General features: G+C 45.4%; 1 protein-coding gene across 1 annotated transcript in view; it reads left to right on the top strand.

The window, feature by feature from the left end:
- Positions 1-283: 283 nt before the first annotated feature.
- The window catches only part of LOC134338817 (SLA class II histocompatibility antigen, DQ haplotype C beta chain-like), a 34,797-nt gene continuing 15,445 nt past the window's right edge, over positions 284-19,635 (top strand). Inside the window, exons 1-3 of the mRNA XM_063034892.1 lie at positions 284-437; positions 2,506-2,778; positions 18,763-19,032. Coding sequence (XP_062890962.1) covers positions 371-437; positions 2,506-2,778; positions 18,763-19,032 — 610 coding nt within the window. The 5' untranslated portion in view covers positions 284-370. The remainder of the gene's footprint in view (positions 438-2,505; positions 2,779-18,762; positions 19,033-19,635) is intronic.

The raw sequence follows: 19,635 nt of genomic DNA on the forward strand, positions 1-19,635 counted from the left end.
GGCCACAGACTTATCAATCACCCCTCGTATGTCTTTATTCCTTCTGCCAAAGTGCAGGACCATACACTTCCACTAGACTATACTTCATCTGCCTCTTCTTTGCAACCTCCACTTTATATATACCCGATCCTGGAACATTTTAGGCACAGAACGCCAGATAGAAGTATACAAAGGAAGGGAAATAAACACTTGAAGTCATTAGGAGACAAGCAGGAGGCTGGTACAGCCTGCTCCCAGTGGGTGGAGTCAGGTGAAGTCCAAGGAATCCAGAACAGGTTTGCTCAGTACAATTGCTCAGCTGGTCCACCTCACTTCAAATACTCACCTGTTTCGCTCAGACGCATCAGAGAGCCCACTATTACCTCCAAAGATGAGCGTTTGCTGCAGGTTGGCCTTCGCGGCTCTCCTAGTGGTCTCTGTCGCGGCCACCCAGAGCGGTAAGTTGGCTCAAATCCTCTGGCACGCCACCGGACTGTCTTCCCGTAGGTCTGCGCCTCGGACCGTCTCCTAGCACAGGCTGTGAGGAGGAATTGGGGAGCTCTGAGCCACACCAGATTGGGGGCGGGGGGCGGGGGGCAGGGGATTGGTTAGAAGCTGTTCAAAGTTAGGAGAGACTTTGATAATGTTCATGGTGGGAAGCTGTTCTCACAACCCGGTGATTCAGTCAGAAAGAAACAGGGAAAGGTAAACTAGAAACTGGTAAAGAAAAAAAAATATGATTCTATATTGTCTCTCTTTTAAACCAGATTTCTGGAGACAGATAGACAGGAAGGGTATCACACACAAAGAACTCAGATGATCGAGATGGCGCAGGCGGCAATTTGCGGGCGGCTCAGAAAACTTCTAGATATACAATGTTTCTTCTGAAGTGTTATCACTGCAGTCTGCAGCCTGTAATTTCTTTTTTAGGTTGTTAGTTGTTTTGTTTTGCATTTGCAGTTTACCTTCTTTGCCTGTCTTTAGCTTGTGTGTAGTTTTTCATTGATTCCTTTGTGTTTGACTGCGAATACCCGCAAGGAAATGAATCTCAGGGTGGTACGACGTAGATGTACTTTGATAAATAACTTACTTTGACGTCTGGTGGAGAGAAATAACCTGCTGATGTTTCAGGCTGTGATGATGACAGCAGTGTGTGTGTGTGTGTGTGTGTGTACAGGGTCTGCATTTCCAGCACCTACAGGGTCTCGTGTCAGGAAGGGTCCTCACAAAGATCTCACTCTGGGTATAATGGTGCCCGTGGCCTGTACAGGCTCACCCTCTGGGTAAAATGATCTCTGTGGTGTGTACAGGCGCACCCCCTGGGTAAGACGATCCCCATGGGGTGCAGACATCCCACCCTGCAAAAACTGATTTCAGAGAGGTAGCATCATCAATTTGCGGGAGTCTTCCGGAAGAGGTGGGATGTCTGCAATAGAGTAGCTCCTTAGCAGCCAGCCAGCTAGTTTAAATAAGGTTAGCTATGCTAATGAACGAATGACACCTGTTAAACTCACCTCAACTTGTCTTTTACAGTCTTAACCCACCATGGGCAATAGAAAAGTCACTGTTGCAAACAGTGCAGCGAGCAACACTGTCGTTATTTTTTACCCCTATTAGGCAGGGGTACACTTTAGTGTAGTCTGGGGTGACGCACGTTTTATATTTTCTTTCTTTGGAACACTCTGCCATGGTGCGCTCTCGCTGTCTCTCTTGTGCTCTCGCTTGCTTGCTCTCTCGCGCGCTCTCGCTTGCTTGCTCTCGCGCGCTTTCTCTCTCGCTCACTCTCAAAAAACTTGATTTCTGTGATATTGTATATAATTTGCGGGCATCAGGGAGCCACTATTCATATGCAGGAGACTCCCGGAACTTCCGGGAGAGGTGGGATGTCTGGGTGTGTACAGGCCTACCCTCTGGGTAAAACGATCCCTGTGGAGTGTACAGACCCACCCTCTGGGTAAAACGATGCCCGTGAAATATACAGGCCCACCCTCTGGGTAAAACGATCCCTGTGGTGTGTACAGGCCCATCCTCTGAGTAAAACGATCCCTGTGGTGTATACAGACCCACCCTCTGGGTAAAACGATACCCATGAAATATACAGGCCCATCCTCTGGGTAAAACGATCCCTGTGGTGTGTACAGACCCACCCTCTGGGTAAAACGATACCCGTGAAATATACAGGCCCACCCTCTGGGTAAAACGATCCCTGTGGTGTATACAGACCCACCCTCTGGGTAAAACGATCCCTGTGGTGTATACAGACCCACCCTCTGGGTAAAACGATACCCGTGAAATATACAGGCCCACCCTCTGGGTAAAACGATCCCTGTGGTGTATACAGACCCACCCTCTGGGTAAAACGATCCCTGTGGTGTATACAGACCCACCCTCTGGGTAAAACGATCCCTGTGGTGTATACAGACCCACCCTCTGGGTAAGACGATACCCATGAAATATACAGGCCCACCCTGTGGGTAAAACGATGCTGCGAAGTGTCTAACAATGGGTTGTTATTGCTTCTTTTAGATATGCACCTCTTTCACGTCCAGTGTGAGTGCCTCTTCCGTGGCCTTGAAGTGGACGACATACGCTTGCGTTACGCCTATGATGGTGTTACTATCATGTACTACAACACGGAGATTAAGAGGTATGTTGCAGCCCAGCCCATGGCACAGGCTGAGGTAGACAGGCGGAACTCGGAGCACGACTATGTTACATCGGTGCCTCACCGAATTGAGAGCATCTGCGATGAGATCAAGCAGGCGGTCAGATCAAGCAACATCACCCTGGAAAACATGGGTAAGATAGTTTAAAATTTACGATCACGTGTATGTCAAAACACCTTGTGTGCATTAACCATCAATACATCCCAGTGTGTGCTGGGGGCAGCCCGCCAGGGTCACCACACAATCCGCTGCCAAGATAGCACGCCTACAATACTCCAGCGAACCCGGACACCATCGGGCTTTGACCTCTCCAATGGACTCACAGATTTGGCTCCTGCGGACGGGCCTTGACTTTCGAACCCTGACCCTGGGACACACTGATCACCGAACACCTGGCCTTGAAATCCAGACTCGCCAATGATGGGACCTCGAACTCCGCACCACGTCTGCGTCGCTGGTCTTCGAGCTTCACATCAGTAGATAGGTCAAACACAGCACCATTGACCCAACTTCTCCCCACCCATCAAAGGGCCAAAATCAAGGCGGACCCCCTTGGTGGCCTTTGGTCCCTATCCCTGGAAAGCTTTCCTAGCTAAACTTAGCTGTTCATTCAGGGCCTCGAGCAGTCCCTCCAGGTGAGGCAACACCTCACCTGCAAATCTTCTGGGGTCATTCCACTGTGTCTGGGCCTCCTTGATGTTGGTGAGACCCACCATAAATTGGGGGGTCAGCTTCATCGAGTACCTCCGCACCATCCGCCACCAGTGGGATTTCCCGGTGGCTAAACGTTATAATCCCGATTCCCGTTCTGACGCGTCTGTCCGTGGCCTCCTCTCGTAGCAAGGTGAGGTCACCCTCAGGGCGGAGGAACACTACCTTATATTCCATCAGGGTAGCCTCTAACCTGATGGCATGAATACCGATTTCCCCTTCTGGTGAACAAATTTCTACCCTTCCCCTTCTCTATTCCCCACTGACCTTTCACTTCTTCTCACCTGCCTATTAATTCCCCCATTTCCCTCCTCCTTCCTTTTCTCCAATTGTTCACTCACCTCTCCTATCCGATTCTTTCTCCAGCCCTTTCCCACTCACCTGGCTTCACCTATCACCTTCCAGCTAGCCTCTTATCCCATTCCCCCGCCCCCAACATTTTTATTCTGGCATCTTCCCCCTTCCTTCTCAGACCTGATGAAGGGTCTCAGCCTGAAACGTCAACTGTTTAGTCTTTTCCATCGTTGCTGCCTGATTTGCTGAGCTCCTCAGTTTTGTGTGTGTGTTGCTTTGGATTTCTAGCATCTGCAGACTTTGATGCGTTAGCTTACTTACTGTCCGTTACTCCACTGGCATCTGGGGCAGCAATGAGGGTCCTCCATCTCTGGAGTTCAAGCCTTCCTTCATCGTGTCAGTAGCTCCCTCTCGGTTTTCACTGCTGTCACTGTCACGCAAGTCCTGGGCGTTGACACAGGAATACCGCCGGACTCAGATGCAAAAACATTCTTCATTGCTGTTTCCTTAACGGTTTTGTTTAACCAGTCAACCCTGAGCTGAACCCCCCCAAACCCGGAGGACCAGTGGACCAGTCTTGATCTGGGCTCTACCCTTTGACCTTACCAAATGTCACGATGGTCGGATATGGCCCAAGTGCGGAGAGCGAGAGATACTGAGGCGAGTCCACAGGACCATAAATCATAGGAGCAGAATTAGGCCATCTGGCCCATTGAATCAGCTGCACCATTCAATCATGGCTGGTCCTTTCTTTTTAATATCCTCCTCAACCCCAGTTCCCAGCCTTCTCCCCATAACCTTTGATGCTATATCTAATCAAGAACCGATCAATCTCTGCCCAACGACTTGACCTCCACAGCAGCATGTGGCAACAAATTCCACAAATTCACCACCCTCTGCCTAAAGAAATTTCTCCCCATCTGTGTTTCGAAAGGGCGCCCCTCTTTCCTGAGGCTGTGCCCCCTTGTCCTAGACTCTCCTACCACGAGAAACATCCTTTCCACATCTACTTCGTCAAGGCCTTTCAACATTCGAAAGGTTTCAATGAGATTCCCCCCTCATCCTTCTGAATTCCAGCGAGTACAGACCCAGAGCCATCAAACGTTCCTCATAGATAACTCTTTCATTCCTGGAATCATCCTTGTGAAACTCGTCTGGACCCTCTCCGAAGATGAGGGGCCCTAAGATGAGGCAGCCAAACGTTGGTGTGCTTTGCTCAAGTCTTGATATGCGCTACGACCAAAAGGATACTGTCACAATGATTAATAATTAGCTGACACGTGCACATTCGCGGGGCAATTGCCGAATCCGCTGCGCTGCTGATTCAGTGGTTGTGACACCAAGAGCCAAAGCACAAAGGCCTGACGCCAGCCAGCCATTGCTCTCTGGGTCATGGAGACATAGCCCCCAAACCCAAAGGCAAGGCTGTGGGCCTCTTGCAGGTTTGCACTGATCCAAATGTCTTTTGAATCTCCGGTTAGTACCTTAGTAATAAAATGACTTTGAACATTGTTATTGTACCTGCCTCAGGCACATACGTGCTCTGCACACAGAAGTTGAACGATAGCACCTTGTAAATTTTCAAGTCTTCCCTTAAAGCCTCTACCCTCCGGATTCAAGATCCCAAAGGTGGTGTGTGTTCAGCCCATCTTCGATCCTCATGATTTTCTAGTGTATATCTATAAATTCATCCCTCTAACTTCTGCGTTTCATAGAAACATAGAAATCTACGGCCCACAATGTCCAGCCGACCATATGACCCACTCTAGAAGCTGCCTAGAATTTCCCTACCGCACAGCCCTCTATTTTTCCAAGCTCCATGTACCTAACTACCTTTTCAGGGTGGAAAGTTTTGGCCCACCCAGCCTGTCCTCGAGTCCTGGCAGCATTCTCACATTTCTTCCCTGCGCTCCTTCCGGTTTAATTGCGTCTTCCCTCGGGCGCGTCAGCGAAGTAACCGGGAGGCACGTTAGCGCAGCCGTTTAGAGCGTCCCAATCGCCGATCGGGGTTCGATTCCCACCGCCGTCTGTAAGGAGTTTGTACGCTCCCCGATGACCACGTGGGTTTCCTCCGGGTGCTCCGGTTTGCCCAACGTTCCAACGGTGTGCGGGTTACGGTGAGTGAGTGGTGGGCGTCTTACTTAGGCACCGGCAACGTGGCGTCCCCAGCAGGCTTCTCACCAATTTGATGCAAAAATGCGTGATAATCTATTTAATTTAAAAAAAACTTCAGCTCCGTACAACACAGTGTGGCAAAGCGATTCAGGGGAAAATGAGTTTTGAGGTTCGCATGGAGAAATTGTAAAACAAGTTTTGGAAGAAATCGCCTTTAGAGTCCTGCAGCACAGAAACCGGCCTTATGGCTCAGATTTATTATATGCTCACCGGAACAGAATGAGGCCATTCGGCCCGTCGAGTCTGCTCCACCATCCCACCATGGCTGATTTATTATCCCTCTCAACCGTGATGTCCTCCTATTCTGAGGCTGTGCCCTCTAGCCCGAGACAGTCTGACTATTGGAAACATGCTCCCCACGCCCTCTCTATCTGGACCTTTCAACGTCTTTGATAGACGGCAGGCCCAGGGGCCGCCAAACGCTCCTCATCCATTAACCCTTTCATTGCCGGGATCCCGAGACTTGTTTCGGGGCGGTAGTACAGTGCAATACGTAAAGTGCGGTGTAGTTATCTCCTTTGGCTGTATTCATGTTTGTGTTTGAATGGCTTTAAACAGTAGTATTAAAGAAGGGAGCAAAATCGGGAAGTAGCGTGTGTTCATGACGCGTTAAGAAATCTGTCGGTGGAGGGGAAGAAGCTGTTCCTTAAACGCCGAGTGTGTGTCTTCAGTGAATCTGTGCGTCTTCTTCTATTTCCGGCAGTTTAGACGCGTATTACAGCCCTCCGCAGGATGTATAATTAATTATAGAACTTCAAGGAACTCAAATTCTCGAATACAACCTAGTCTCACGTATAAACTGAATAATAGACTCTTCAATCAGATGTTGATTCTCTTAATGGCCAAACAAAGATTGAATAGAAAACCAAAATAAATTTAAGCCAAGAAGCCTCTTGAACAACATGCTTGTTTCAATTTTGTATCGATTACAGCTCAGCAGAACATGCTGGACTGTCTCTGGACTACCACAGTCACATAATCCAGTAGGATGTTTTCCTATTATCTTTAAATAATAATTTAGTCCACAATGCCCCAACCTAAGTCTTGTAAATTTCACCATATCTCTACGACTTAAAAGGTAACAGTCTGAGACCTTTTTAACTCGTGGGTGACTAGAAAAATAATGCCTGCCCCTCAATTCATTTTTCCAATCCTCCTGCCACTTCTTCTCTATACCTTTTTAAATCCTACTTCTCAATTCTGCTCTGCCTAGGGGAACTCTAATTTCTACTTGCCTGTTCTGTAAGGAAGACTTTGCAATGCCATCCACAATTTCATTTCCCTCCACCCCAGCATGCCCAGGTATCCATGAAAATCTAACCGCACAACCCATCTTCCCTACTCTAAACAGCACTAAGAGGATCTCAATAACTATGTCAGGACGAGCTTTTGATTTACTCCCTTTTATAGACTCGAAGGCAGCAGCAGAATCCGAACAGATGATAACCCTACGAGTGAATCTGCGCTGACCACCGAGTCCCCGTTTATACTAATCCTATTCTCAGTCACCTACACGTTGGATGCTCTGTAACTTCGAAACGTTAAACTAAGTTAAAGGAAGACACAGGGGTCCGAAATACGGATCTAACTTCGACTTCACTTCAAACCAGGCGCACAGGCATCACGTGGCAGCGTGATGACGCGAGCAATTTATGTATTTATACGTAAACCGCAGTGAATTATTTAAACGAACAAGAATGCTTAATCAAACTATATATAATCTCCTGTATATATATATAAACCATGTATATGTGTGTGTGTGTATATATATATACCTCCTGTTCAGCTATACTCAAAACTCAAGATAGAATGCGTCTCAACTATATACACCATATTATACAATTAGTGTACAGACTTTATATACAATTTTAATATTGTCCCATTCAGCCCTAAATATTTAATCTCTGTGGGGATTTCTTACTCCTGTAATGTATGGATCTATTTCTTTTAGAGCAATGATTCCCTCCCTCCCCCGCGCTGCAACGTGAATACACTAGTTCAAGTCATCTCCCTCGGGCGTGCTTTTATTTGATATGTAATCGTGCACAGACACGAGTAGGAACCTGAATGTCAGAGAAAATCGCGAACTGGACCAACAGTTACGGGACGAGACGGCGCAAGAAGTCCGTCACAGACACTAACAAACGCGTGACAGTGAAGGACGCGCTGAGTTTAAAGTGAAAATGGCTTCAGCCGGGAGAATTGATGAATTTGATCTCGCTAATGAGGCCGGGGGTCGTATATCGAGAGGGCTGAAACGCCAACAGCGTGGAGGAGCAAAAGAAAGCCCCTGCGCTTCTTTCTTCATGGGCCCAAGCAGGGGCGCAGTGCTAATCTTTTAGGTGCCGGAGCTGACAAAATGCTTGCCATTCCCTATATCCTCTCTCTGTATATGTCACACCCAATTTGTGTACCTGCTCATTTCATGTACTGGGCAACTTCCTGACCCCATTCATGTAATGAGCAGGTACACAAATTGGGTGTGACATATATATATGAATGGGGCTTCTTATAATGTCAAGCACTAAACCAAGATGAAAGAAATAAATGATTTCCAGAGCTCCACAGAAATATAGCGATAGTTAAGACATTAACAAGATTATAGCCTATCACTACATTTCAGTGTACAACTGGTACAAGAAAGCATATAATCCTTAATTTAATAATATGACAAAGTACTGCATGGTTAGACTCACTAATTATCATAAAATATAATTATCAAGCAAGTAAAGAAAAAGATGGTAATCATGTGTTTTACCAATTTAAAAGTAATTACCTACTTACCAAATGCCACCAATGAGAAGTTTCACAATAATTTCCACAAAGGGTCAGGAGTAATATATGGTCAGAGGTCTGAAACATCTCTTGTCCTGGTGTCATCTGCTGATCTGTGGTACCACAGCGGTGATGCGACATACGGCTCAGGATTCCACTGAACTAGAGGAGGTCCGTGTAGTTTAACAAACATAAGTGATGATACATGATTTATGAGAATTCTTGAGCATGTTGATATTATCAAGTTCATGTGACTGAATCCTCTCTCACACTCAGCAGTACTAATAGGAATAGCTTGTGAACAGCTCAGTAATGGGCATAAATCTTGGGGGATGTGGCATCCACGATCCTCCACATAATCTCTGAAGGCGTTTATTACAGAGGAAGAAGAAAGCTTAAACCTCTTACAGAGAGAAGATATTGCAGCTTCTCCATAATCAGGGTTCCGGCCCGAAACATTGACTGATCTTTTCCACGGATGCTGCCCGACCTGCTGAGTTCCTCCAGCGTGTTGTGAGTGTTCCATAATCAGGCGGTATTTCAGCAGGCCAGTTATCTTTATCAAGGACACACATTTCATTTATCAGGGATTTATAAATACTTTGAGGTTTAGAAGTTTGAGAACCTTTCAAGGATGTTGCCATGAACATACAGTGCTGCAAATTGTTTATAAGACTAGTAAGAAACTGTAGATAATTAATGGAGACAATTTTGTTGTTGCTTGTTAAGGGAATTTCTCCAAACTTCCCCTTTTCAACTGCCTCTTGAGCTTCTAGAGTTTTTGTACCAGGTTGCTCTTTCAGTCCACGCAGTGATCTTATGCTCCGTTAGATCAATTTGTCTGCATAAACAATCATAGTAGTGCGTTTCTGTAAACACTCTGACAGTAAACCAAGTTCATACAATGTATCATACATTAGAGCTAAGTCCAATAGAAACTGTCCTGAAGGGAGTCTTTTCAACAGACCTTCATAAGTTTTTCTGTCACTCCCAGATCTTGTTTCATCCTTCATTGCTTTTCCAAAATGAAAACACAGTGCTTCATAATTTTGCCACACTGCTGAAACTGTTCGAAATGAGCTAGCTACCCACCTGGTGCCCAGAACACGGCCTATTTTGCAAATTTGTTGTTGTAGTTGAGAGACACATTCAGATAGTTCCTTTTGATTTAGAGGTGATCTCCCGTAAACAGAGTACAATTTGTCCGTAAATGATTGAAAATGATTTATTCCATGAACCTCTCTCACCGAATCACCTACTGCAAGTTCTAATCTGTGATTAAGACAGTGCCAAATTATCACGTCAGGGTAATGTTCCCTGAGGATTGTAGCAACACCAGATTTGACGCCAAGCATTACACTTGCCCCATCACTAGCAAATGCTACAAGGCTCTGTTTCAAGTAAGAGTCATGAAACCCATGGTTATTGAGACAGTTCAATAGATGCTAATCAATAGTTGCAACTTTCTGATCAGGCAGTTCAATTAGATCTGAAAACATAAAATGGGGATCACCTTGCTTATCACTTTCACATTTTAAATAAATTATTAGGGCAGTCTTAATGCTCAGGCTTGTTGATTCATCAATGAGAACAGAAAATTTGCCATTTATCTGCTTGATATGCTGGCAAATTTTCTTATTCATATTAATGGCTATGTGATTATCTCTGTAGCACTATTGCGGTAATGCAGTCTAATTCCAATGTCAATACCATTTTTTTTTGAAGTTCCAATAAGCCAAAGTGATCAGAGTATGGTCTGTCATTCTGAGCTAAATGATATGCAGAACAAAAAATTGAACAAGTTGCCTTTAGAGTTTCATTGTACCTATATATAATGACAATAAATATCATTCAACTCAATTCAGTAGATGCGAAGCATTCATGGTGTCACATACTTTTCCAAGAGCATCTTCACTATCGATATTTTCAACACTTAGAGCAGCAGTGTGAGCTTTTGATAGTTTGTGATCAACAATTTTTTTTCTGAGCGACTTCAAGCGTGTACTTCAATCAGCCCCCATAATAGGATACTTGGTACATCTGCTGTTCATTTGACAGCCTCAAACTCTTAGAAGTGAAAAGTGTCCGATTGCGTTTGTTTGCACATAGTTTACACCCAAGTTTATCATCCCTGAAGTCTAACGAAGGATAAGTTTCCTTCTTTTTCTTCCACATTTCTTCAGTCCAAACATCTGAACAGGGATACAAGCCTGACTTCGAAGGACCATTACTTTCAGAACTGCATTTGGACCCGGTTAGAAAATTTGAACTAGAAGCAGGCAAAACGCAGCTTTTGTCACTTTTACTGTTATCAGTCTCTTGTACGTTATTCTTGTTACACTCCTCAGCTTGTTTACGAAAGAAAGAAGTTAACGTTGTTTGCTTAGAAACCATAGGGTTGTTAATGAGAAAAATTTACTTTAGTATCCATGGACCACCACAGATGTAGCCTTACTAAGTATTTTTTCACGCATAATTTTGCCATCAACAGGGATATGCTTCTGTGACACGTCCTCTAGCCACACACTTAATGCTTTCTCACTCTTTGCAAGCACTTTATCACGAACCAGAGAGACCATTTTTGGCCTTGTAGGGGTAGCGCTAACACTTCCACGAATTTCAGCTTCTTTCTGCTTTATTGTGTGAAAGCTCGATTCGTTCTCACCGACCTTACTGCCCACTTCAGCAAGCGACGTGCCACTTTTCAAAAGATCCGAGGTTTTTATTTTCTCAGTGAACAATGCTCAAACAGCGAGTGTTGGACAGAAACTGAGGATCTGTGAAATGGCGGGAGGCTACAGCAGGGTATGCTAGGAGAACGGGTCGAGTGAGGAGGAATTTCACAAATACCTAAAGAAAAAACTGTCACAGCTCCAGGATTTCACCAAAAATGATCAAATAGGAACAACACCTTATATTCCATCTGGGTAGCCACCAACCTGATAGCATGAATATTGACTTCTCTAACTTCTGTTAATGCCCGTCCTCCCCTTCACCCGCCGCCCTTTATTTATTTATATATATATATATATATTTATTTACTATTTTAAATATATTTTTTATTTTTTCCCCCTTTTATTTTCTCTCTCTCTTTTTTCTCCCTCTCACTATAACTCCTTGCCTGCTCTCCACCCTACTGGCTCCCCTTCCCACTTTTCTTTCTCCCCAGGCTTCCTGTCCCATGATCCTCTCCCTTCTCCAGCCTGGTATCCCTTTTGCCAGTCACCTTTCCAGCTCTTAGATCCACCCCTCCCCTCCTGTCTTCTCCGATCATTTTGGATCTCCCCCTCCCCCTCCCACTTTCAAATCTCTTACTATCTCTTCTTTCCGTTAGTCCTGACGAAGGGTCCCGGTCTGAAACGTCGACTGTACCTCTTCCTATAGATGCTGCCTGGCCCGCTTTGTTCCACCAGCATTTTGTGTGTGTTGCTTGAATTTCCAGCATCTGCAGATTTCCTCGTGTCTGCAAATATCCTAATGTTATTAGTGGTACTTTCCCCACCAGCCACCACCCCCTCTCCCCAACCCCCACTTCCGTAAAATTCCCTCTATTTAATATGTGGCTGCTGTTAAATTCCCCACTTGTTTATTTTGACTTTTTTTTTCAGAGGTGCCAGAGCAGTGTTCAGGTGAGCTCTGGTAGCACTGCACCCCTGGGCCCAAGGGTGTACGGTCTGTTACACAGTTTACTAACTCCTGCAAAGCCAGCAAGCAAGACGTTTGATGAAATTACAATTTTACAAAATCACTTGAGCCTTAAACCACTGGTAATAGCTGAGAGATTTAGATTTTACAAAAGGACCCAGTCAAAAGATAAAAGCCTTTCTGAATACATTGCAGAACTGCACGAACTTTCCCAGTACTGTGACTTTAGAGAGGGACTTTCTGATGCATCAAGGGACAGGCTTGTATGTGGCAGGCATGGTCAAAGCACCCAAATGGGGCTACTGGCAGAAATGGACCTACCCTCAGAACAGGTATTGACCATTGCGATATCTTTAGAGACTGCAGCAAAGGAGTTTAGAATGTGAAATGTTTAAAATGTCCTTGAAATGTGCAGAAAGCCAGAATTGTTATCAATGTGGCAAATCCTCCCATGATACACACACAAAATGCTGGAGGAGTTCAGCAGCCCAGGCAGTAACTATAGAAAAGAATACAGTCGATGCGGCGTCAGAGGAAGAAAGTGGAGGGAGGGGAGGAAGACATACAAGGTGATAGGTGAAACCGGGCTGGTTGGGGTGGGGGGGGGGGGAATGAAACAGAAGGTGATAGATGAAACTGGAAGTGAGGTGGGGTGGTGAAGTAAGGAGCTGGGAAGTTGGTTGGTGGAGGAGATACAGGACTGGAGAAGGGGAAATCTGACGGGAGAGGACAGAAGACCATGGAAGAAAGAAAAGAGGGAGGAGCACCAGAGGGAGGTGATAAGCAGGTAAGAAGGTGAGATGGAAAAGGGAAATGGGAATGGAAAATAGTGGTGAGGAAGTCTGAGAAATCGATATTCATGCCATCAGGTTGGAGGCTACCCAGATGGAATATAAGGTGTTCCCCCTCACTGTAACAGTAGAGGAGGCCATGGAATGACATGCTGGAAAGGGAAGTGGAGTTAAAAATGGGTGGCCACTGGGAAATCCCGGCTTTTTCTGGCAGAGGGAGGTGCTTGGCAAAGCAGTCTCCCAACCTGCGGCAGATCTCACCAATGTAAAGGAGGCCACACTGGGAGAACCGCATACGGTAGATTGACCCCAAAAGACACAGGTGAAGTGTTGCCTCATCTGCAAGGACTGTTTGTGACCTTGGGTGGTAGGGAGGGAGGAGGTGTAGGGGCGGGTGTAGCACTCATTCCACTTGCAAGGATAAGTGCCAGGTGGGAGATCAGTTGGGAGGGGCAAATGGACAAAAGAGTTGCATAGGAAATGATCCCTGCGAAAGCAGAAAGTAGGTGGGGTGAGGGAAAGAGGTGCTTGTTGGTGGGATCCCGTTGGAGATGGCGGAAGTTATGGAGAATTACGTGCTGGATATGGAGGCTGGTGGGGTGGTAGGTGAGGACAAGAGGAACCTATCCCTGGTAGGGTGGGGTGAGGGCAGATGTGTGCGAAATGGTGGAGGAAAGGAAGACCCTTATTTTAAAGAAGGAGGTCACCTTTGTTCTGGGATAAAAAGCCTCATCCTGAGAGCAGATGTGGCAGAGAAGAGGAATTGAGAGAAGGGGAAGGCATTTTTACAAGTAACAGGGTGGGAAGAGGGGATTGTCCATGTAGCTGTCAAGAGTCAGGGGGTTTATAGTCGGTATCAGTAGATAAGCTGTCTTAAGAGATATGGACAGAGGGAAATGGATGAGGTAAATTCGAGGGCAGGGTGGAAGTGGAGGCGAAGTTGATGAAGTCAACGACCTCAGCACAGGTGCAGGAAGCAGCACCAATGCAGTCATCGATGTAGTGTAGGAAAAGTTGGGGAGTAAAAGTTTCCCTTTGCATCGTCTCTGTTGTAATAACGAGACTTTTGATTTGTGTTAGGGAGAATACGTTAAGAGGAGTGTCCTTTTTCGTAAATTTTTCTGGTACTTCTGAGAAAATTAAAGAAATTTGGCCTGTCCCCTAAAACCCTCACTAATCTTTATAGATGCACCGTAGAAAGCATTCTTCTAGGGTGCATCACAACCTGGTATGGAAGTTGTCCTGTCCAAGACCGGAAGAAGCTGCAGAAGATCGTGAACACGGCGCAGCACATCACACAAACCAACCTTCCGTCCTTGGACTCACTTCACACCGCACGCTGTCGGAGCAGTGCTGCCAGGATAATCAAGGACACGACCCACCCAGCCAACAAACTTTTCATCCCTCTTCCCTCCGGGAGAAGGATCAGGAGCTTGAAGACTCGTACGGCCAGATTTGGGAACAGCTTCTTTCCAACTGTGATAAGACTGCTGAACGGATCCTGACCCGGATCTGGGCCGTACCCTCCAAATATCTGGACCTGCCTCTCGGTTTTTTTTGCACTACCTTACTTCCCATTTTTCTGTTTTCTATTTATGATTTATAATTTAATTTTTTGATATTTACTATCGATTTGTAATTCAGGGAGCGGGAAGCGCAGAATCAAATATCGCTGTGATGATTGTACGTTCTAGTGTCAATTGTTTGGCGACAATAAAGTATAAAGTATAAAGTATACTTCCTTTTCCAAGGGCAAAGGGGACAATCCATGATTAGTCATCCTCTTGAATTCGACCTTGCAACTGTGTCCTCCAAGAAACGGGGCCCATCTCTGCATTTGTGCTGCTGCTGGTGGAACACCCTCGATGATCAGTAACTAGGGTAAGCCCTCTCCCACACAAATGTTGAAATGTTTCACACCTCAAAGCAGATTCAAGGTCCCTCTGTCAATCTGTGTGCAATTTTTCTCTGCACCTATACCAAAAGGCAAGGCACCACAGGCAAGATTCACTGGACTATGTGGATTGTAATGTGTGACTACAGTGTCTGACGCTACCATTTCCTTTAGCTTTTTGAAAGCAACCAAGCACTGCTTCCTGCAGGAATGAGTTGGAAGGGTGGAACACAATAGCCAGGTTTGGCAGGAACCAGTTACTGTAGTTGATGAATCCTAAAAGGACCAAAACTGTGACACATCCTTTCACCTTGGGGCATTCTCCACTGCTTCAATTTTCTCAGCACCCTTGTGCAATCTTAGAGTGTCAGTGTTTGATCGCAGTAAGTGATGCTTGGTTTTAAAAATTCGTGCTTGTCGCACTGTGCTCTGAGCCCATAATCTTCTAATCTTTTTAACACTCTCTTCAGGATTTGGACATGTTCCTGTTATACTTACCGGTAACAATGATGTCATCCAGGTAACACCGAGTGCTTGGACAACCTTGCAGTATCTGGTTCATGGCTCTCTGCCAGAGTGCAGCTGCAGATGGCACTCCAAAAATAAGCCTATTATAGTGATAAAGCCCTTTGTGAGTGTTTATGGTGAGAAAGACTTTGGAGTCATCTTCTATCTCTGTCTGCAGGTAGGCCTCAGGTAAGTCCACTTTGCTGAAGTGTTTTCCTCCAGAAGGGTTTGTAAAGATATCCTCCATCCTAGGCAGAGGGTATTGATCTACTTTCAGTTCTTGGTTGATGGTGACCTTAAAATCACCACAGATCCTGACAGACCCATTATTCTTGTCTACTCGGACCACTAGCGTTGCCATGGGCTCCACTCAACCTTGGAAAGAATTCCTTCAGCTTCCATGTGATCCAGTTCACTGGTGCTTCATCACGGATGGTAGAAGCAAGTGGACGGGCCTTGCAAAACTTGGGCGTGACATTTTCATTTAACACTATTTTATCCCTGATATGTTTGAGTTTTCCAATCCCATCCTTGTCACCAATGTTATGCTTTGTATCTTCAAAGCCTTAAACTAATTGAAAGAAAGACATGCGTGTCTAACTTCGAGTTTACTTCAATCAAGGCACGCGTGAACCACGTGGTAGTGTGATTGCGCATGCAGTTAGCGTGTTTATACATGAAACAGTCTGGTTTCCTCAGTCTAAGCAAGACAATCTCCGGCCCCGCCAAATGTCTGCGACTGAGTCACGAGCCCACCCCGTAACTTCCTGTTCATGGGGGGGTGGATGCTGTGTAATTCATTACCCTGTCACAAATGAGAGCCACAGAATGACAGACAGTACACTGTATACTTCATATAGGCTTTGTATTTATCATATCATTCCTGCTTTTACTATATGTTAGTGTTATTTATTTTCGATTTTATGTGTTATTTGGTATGATTTGGTAGGTTATTTTTTGGGTCTGGGAACGCTCAAAAGTTTTTCCCATATAAATTAATGGTAATTGCTTCTTCACTTCACACCACTTTGGCACGAAAGGTTTCATAGGAACGCTCTACCTTAGTGGGGGAAATACGGGACAAGGGCAGTCCCATATGGGACAAACCAAATTAGCCCAATATACGAGATGTCCCGGTAAATACGGGACTGTATTTGACCCTATGTTCAAGTTCAACAGTGCGTGACAGGGAATGAGGAAAGGTGCAGCTGACTCATATCGTTTCCTCACGGCCCGGTAGCACATGCTTTGTGGCCCGGTACCAGTCCGTGGCCCGGTAGTTGGGGACCGCTGCTATAGCCCATCCACTTCAAGGTTCAACATGTTGTGCGTTCAGAGATGCTCTTCTGCACACCACTGTTGTTACATGTGGTTATTTGAATTACTGTTGCCTTCCTGTCAGCTTGAACCAGTCTGGCCATTCTCCTCTGACCTCTCTCATCAACAAGGCATCTTCACCCACAGAACTGCCGTTCTCTGGATGTTTTTTGTTTTTCACACCAATCTCTGTAGACCGTTGAACATGAAAATCCCAAGAGACCAGCAGTTTCTGAGGTACTCAAGCCACCCCGTCTGGCACCAACAATCATTCCACGGTCAAAGTCACTTAAAGCATTAACAGAATGCAGAATAATGTGTTACAGTCACAAGGACAGTGCCGAGCAGGGAAACAATAAGCTGCAAAGCCACAATGAGGTAGATTGTGAGGTCAAGAGTCCATCTTATCATACTAGGGATCCGGTCATTAGTCTTAACGCAGTGGGATAGAGTGCCTGATGGGCGGGGGAGATTATGTTGGCTGCTTCACCAAGGCAGTGAGTATCTTCTGCCATTGGGGAGGAGCTGCAGGAGCTGAGGATATAAATGAATACCTCCAGATGTCACAGAGATACGATGAGTGGAGAACTTGCATTTAAAACAGAAAATTGTTGGGATTTTCATGGAAATAAAACTCACCGAATGTTCCCGAGATGTCGGAGTCCAGCTTTGCATTCTGTGAAGGAAGAACAAATGAGATTAAATATTGAGATTACTGTGATTTAAAAAAAAAACATGAAACATTTCACAATGTGTTTGGTGGAGAAGATGCTGAGCAAGGATTCTCAGGTGCGGAGTGCCGATTAAAAGTTCACGGTCAAGGGAGGAATGTTGTCCAAGTTCCCTAGCAGATTCTGTTGTTACTCACAATGCTTTCAGGAATTTGGTTTCAAGCTGGTTTTTCATGTGAAAGATAATATCGGGAACCATGGAAAACTCTCTCTCTTGAGAGAAAGTCTGTCAATTTAGTCCACATTCCATCAGTCTCAATCACATTCCATCAGTTTCATCCATATTCCAGCAGTCTAATCCAAATTCTGTTAGTGTAGTTCATGTTCTATCAATCTCGTCTAGTCTGCATATAGTCAGTCTGATCTAAATTCCATTAGCCTGGTCCACACTTCATGAGAATCAGATGAATCAGGTTTGTTATCAGCGGCATGTGACGTGAAATTTGTTAACTTAGCAGCAGCAGTTTAATACAATACATAATCCAGCAGCGAGGGAGAAAAAATAATAATAAATAAAAATAAAACATAATAAACTAACAAGTAAATCAATTATGTATATTGAATAGATTATTTAAAAAATGTGAAGAAACAGAAATACTGTGTATTAAAAAAAAGTGAGGTTGTGTCCAAAGCTTCAATGTCCATCTAGGAATCGGATGGCAGAGGGGAAGAAGCTGTTCCTGAATCGCTGAGTGTGTGCCTTCAGGCTTCTGTATCTCCTACCTGATGGTAACAGTGAGAAAAGCACATGCCCTGGGTGCTGGAGGTCTTTAATAATGGATGCTGCCTTTCTGAGACACCGCTCCCTAAAGATGTCCTGGATACCTTGTAGGCTAGGGGGCTAGTGCCCAAGATGGAGCTGACTAGATTTACAACCTTCTGCAGCTTCTTTCGGTCCTGTGCAGTAGCCCCTCCATACCAGACAGTGATGCAGGCTATCAGAATGCTCTCTACGGTACAACTGTAGAAGTTCTTGAGTGTATTTGCTGACATGCCAAATCACTTCAAACTCCAAATTCTATCAGTCTGGTCCACGTACCATCAATCTAGAATATGTTCCATCAATCAGTCACCGCTGATTAACAGAAACCCTTTCTCCAGTCCTGCTGAAGGGTTTTGGCCCGAAATGTCGACTGTACTTTTTTCCATAGATGCTGCCTGGCCTGCTGAGCTCCTCCAGCATTTTGTATGGGTTGCTCGTATTTCTAGCATCTGCAGATTTTCTCTTGTTTGTGATTCAATAACTTGCAGTGTTCTGTTCTCCAATTCCTTCACAGCTCCTACCCATACCAGAGCCTTCATGCAGAAGAAACGGGGTCAAATGTACCTGGTGTGCACGGCCAGGAACTTCTTCCCCCGGGACATTAAAGTGCACTGGGTCAGAAACGGGGAAGTCGCTGACAATGGATCAGACACGACCAACGTTGTCCCTCAAAGCAATGGAGCCTTTCAAGTTAGGAGCGTCCGCCCCCTGGATGGAGACAGCTGGGGGTACGTCTGTCAGGTGGAACACGAGGCAGTTGATGGGAAGTTGCAGATACCTCTTGGTAAGAACAGCGAGTTGGGGAAATGTCGACTGATGTGATAAAAAACATTGATATCTACTTGATGACACAGAATCCCTCATCGTCCCTTTCTGTCCCCAAGTAAGTCCCAATAGCTTGAGACCTCTCTCATTGTCTATGCTACTGGCAATTATTATCATCAAGTCATACAGCTGAATACAAGGCCATTCAGCCCAACACATCCATACTAACTAACAATCACCAGTACACACCGACTCTCCTCACTGAGGCTCATCCCCTTTTTTGGCGGAGAATCTTGTGAGATCCTGAGATTCTGAGAGCGATGTCGGTGGGAGCTTGGCTCCTGGTAGGGTCACCCATTGTGGTGAGGGTGGGGGGAGATTCCAGATAAGTGGCAGATGGAGTTTAACCCAGCTTGATGTGAGGTATTGCATCTTGGTAGGGCAAATGTAAGGCGACAGTACACCGTGTTGCTGAGTAGAGAGATCTTGGGATTCAAGTTCTTAGGACTTTGAAAGTGACTACACAGGTGGTTACGAAGGCTTATGGAATGCTTGCTTTTATTAGTCAAGACATTGAGTTCAAAGGTCAAGAGGTTATGTTGCATAAACTCTGGTTAGGCCA

Source organism: Mobula hypostoma, chromosome 28, assembly GCF_963921235.1.
Source record: "Mobula hypostoma chromosome 28, sMobHyp1.1, whole genome shotgun sequence".
Classification (NCBI taxonomy): Eukaryota; Metazoa; Chordata; class Chondrichthyes; order Myliobatiformes; family Myliobatidae; genus Mobula; species Mobula hypostoma.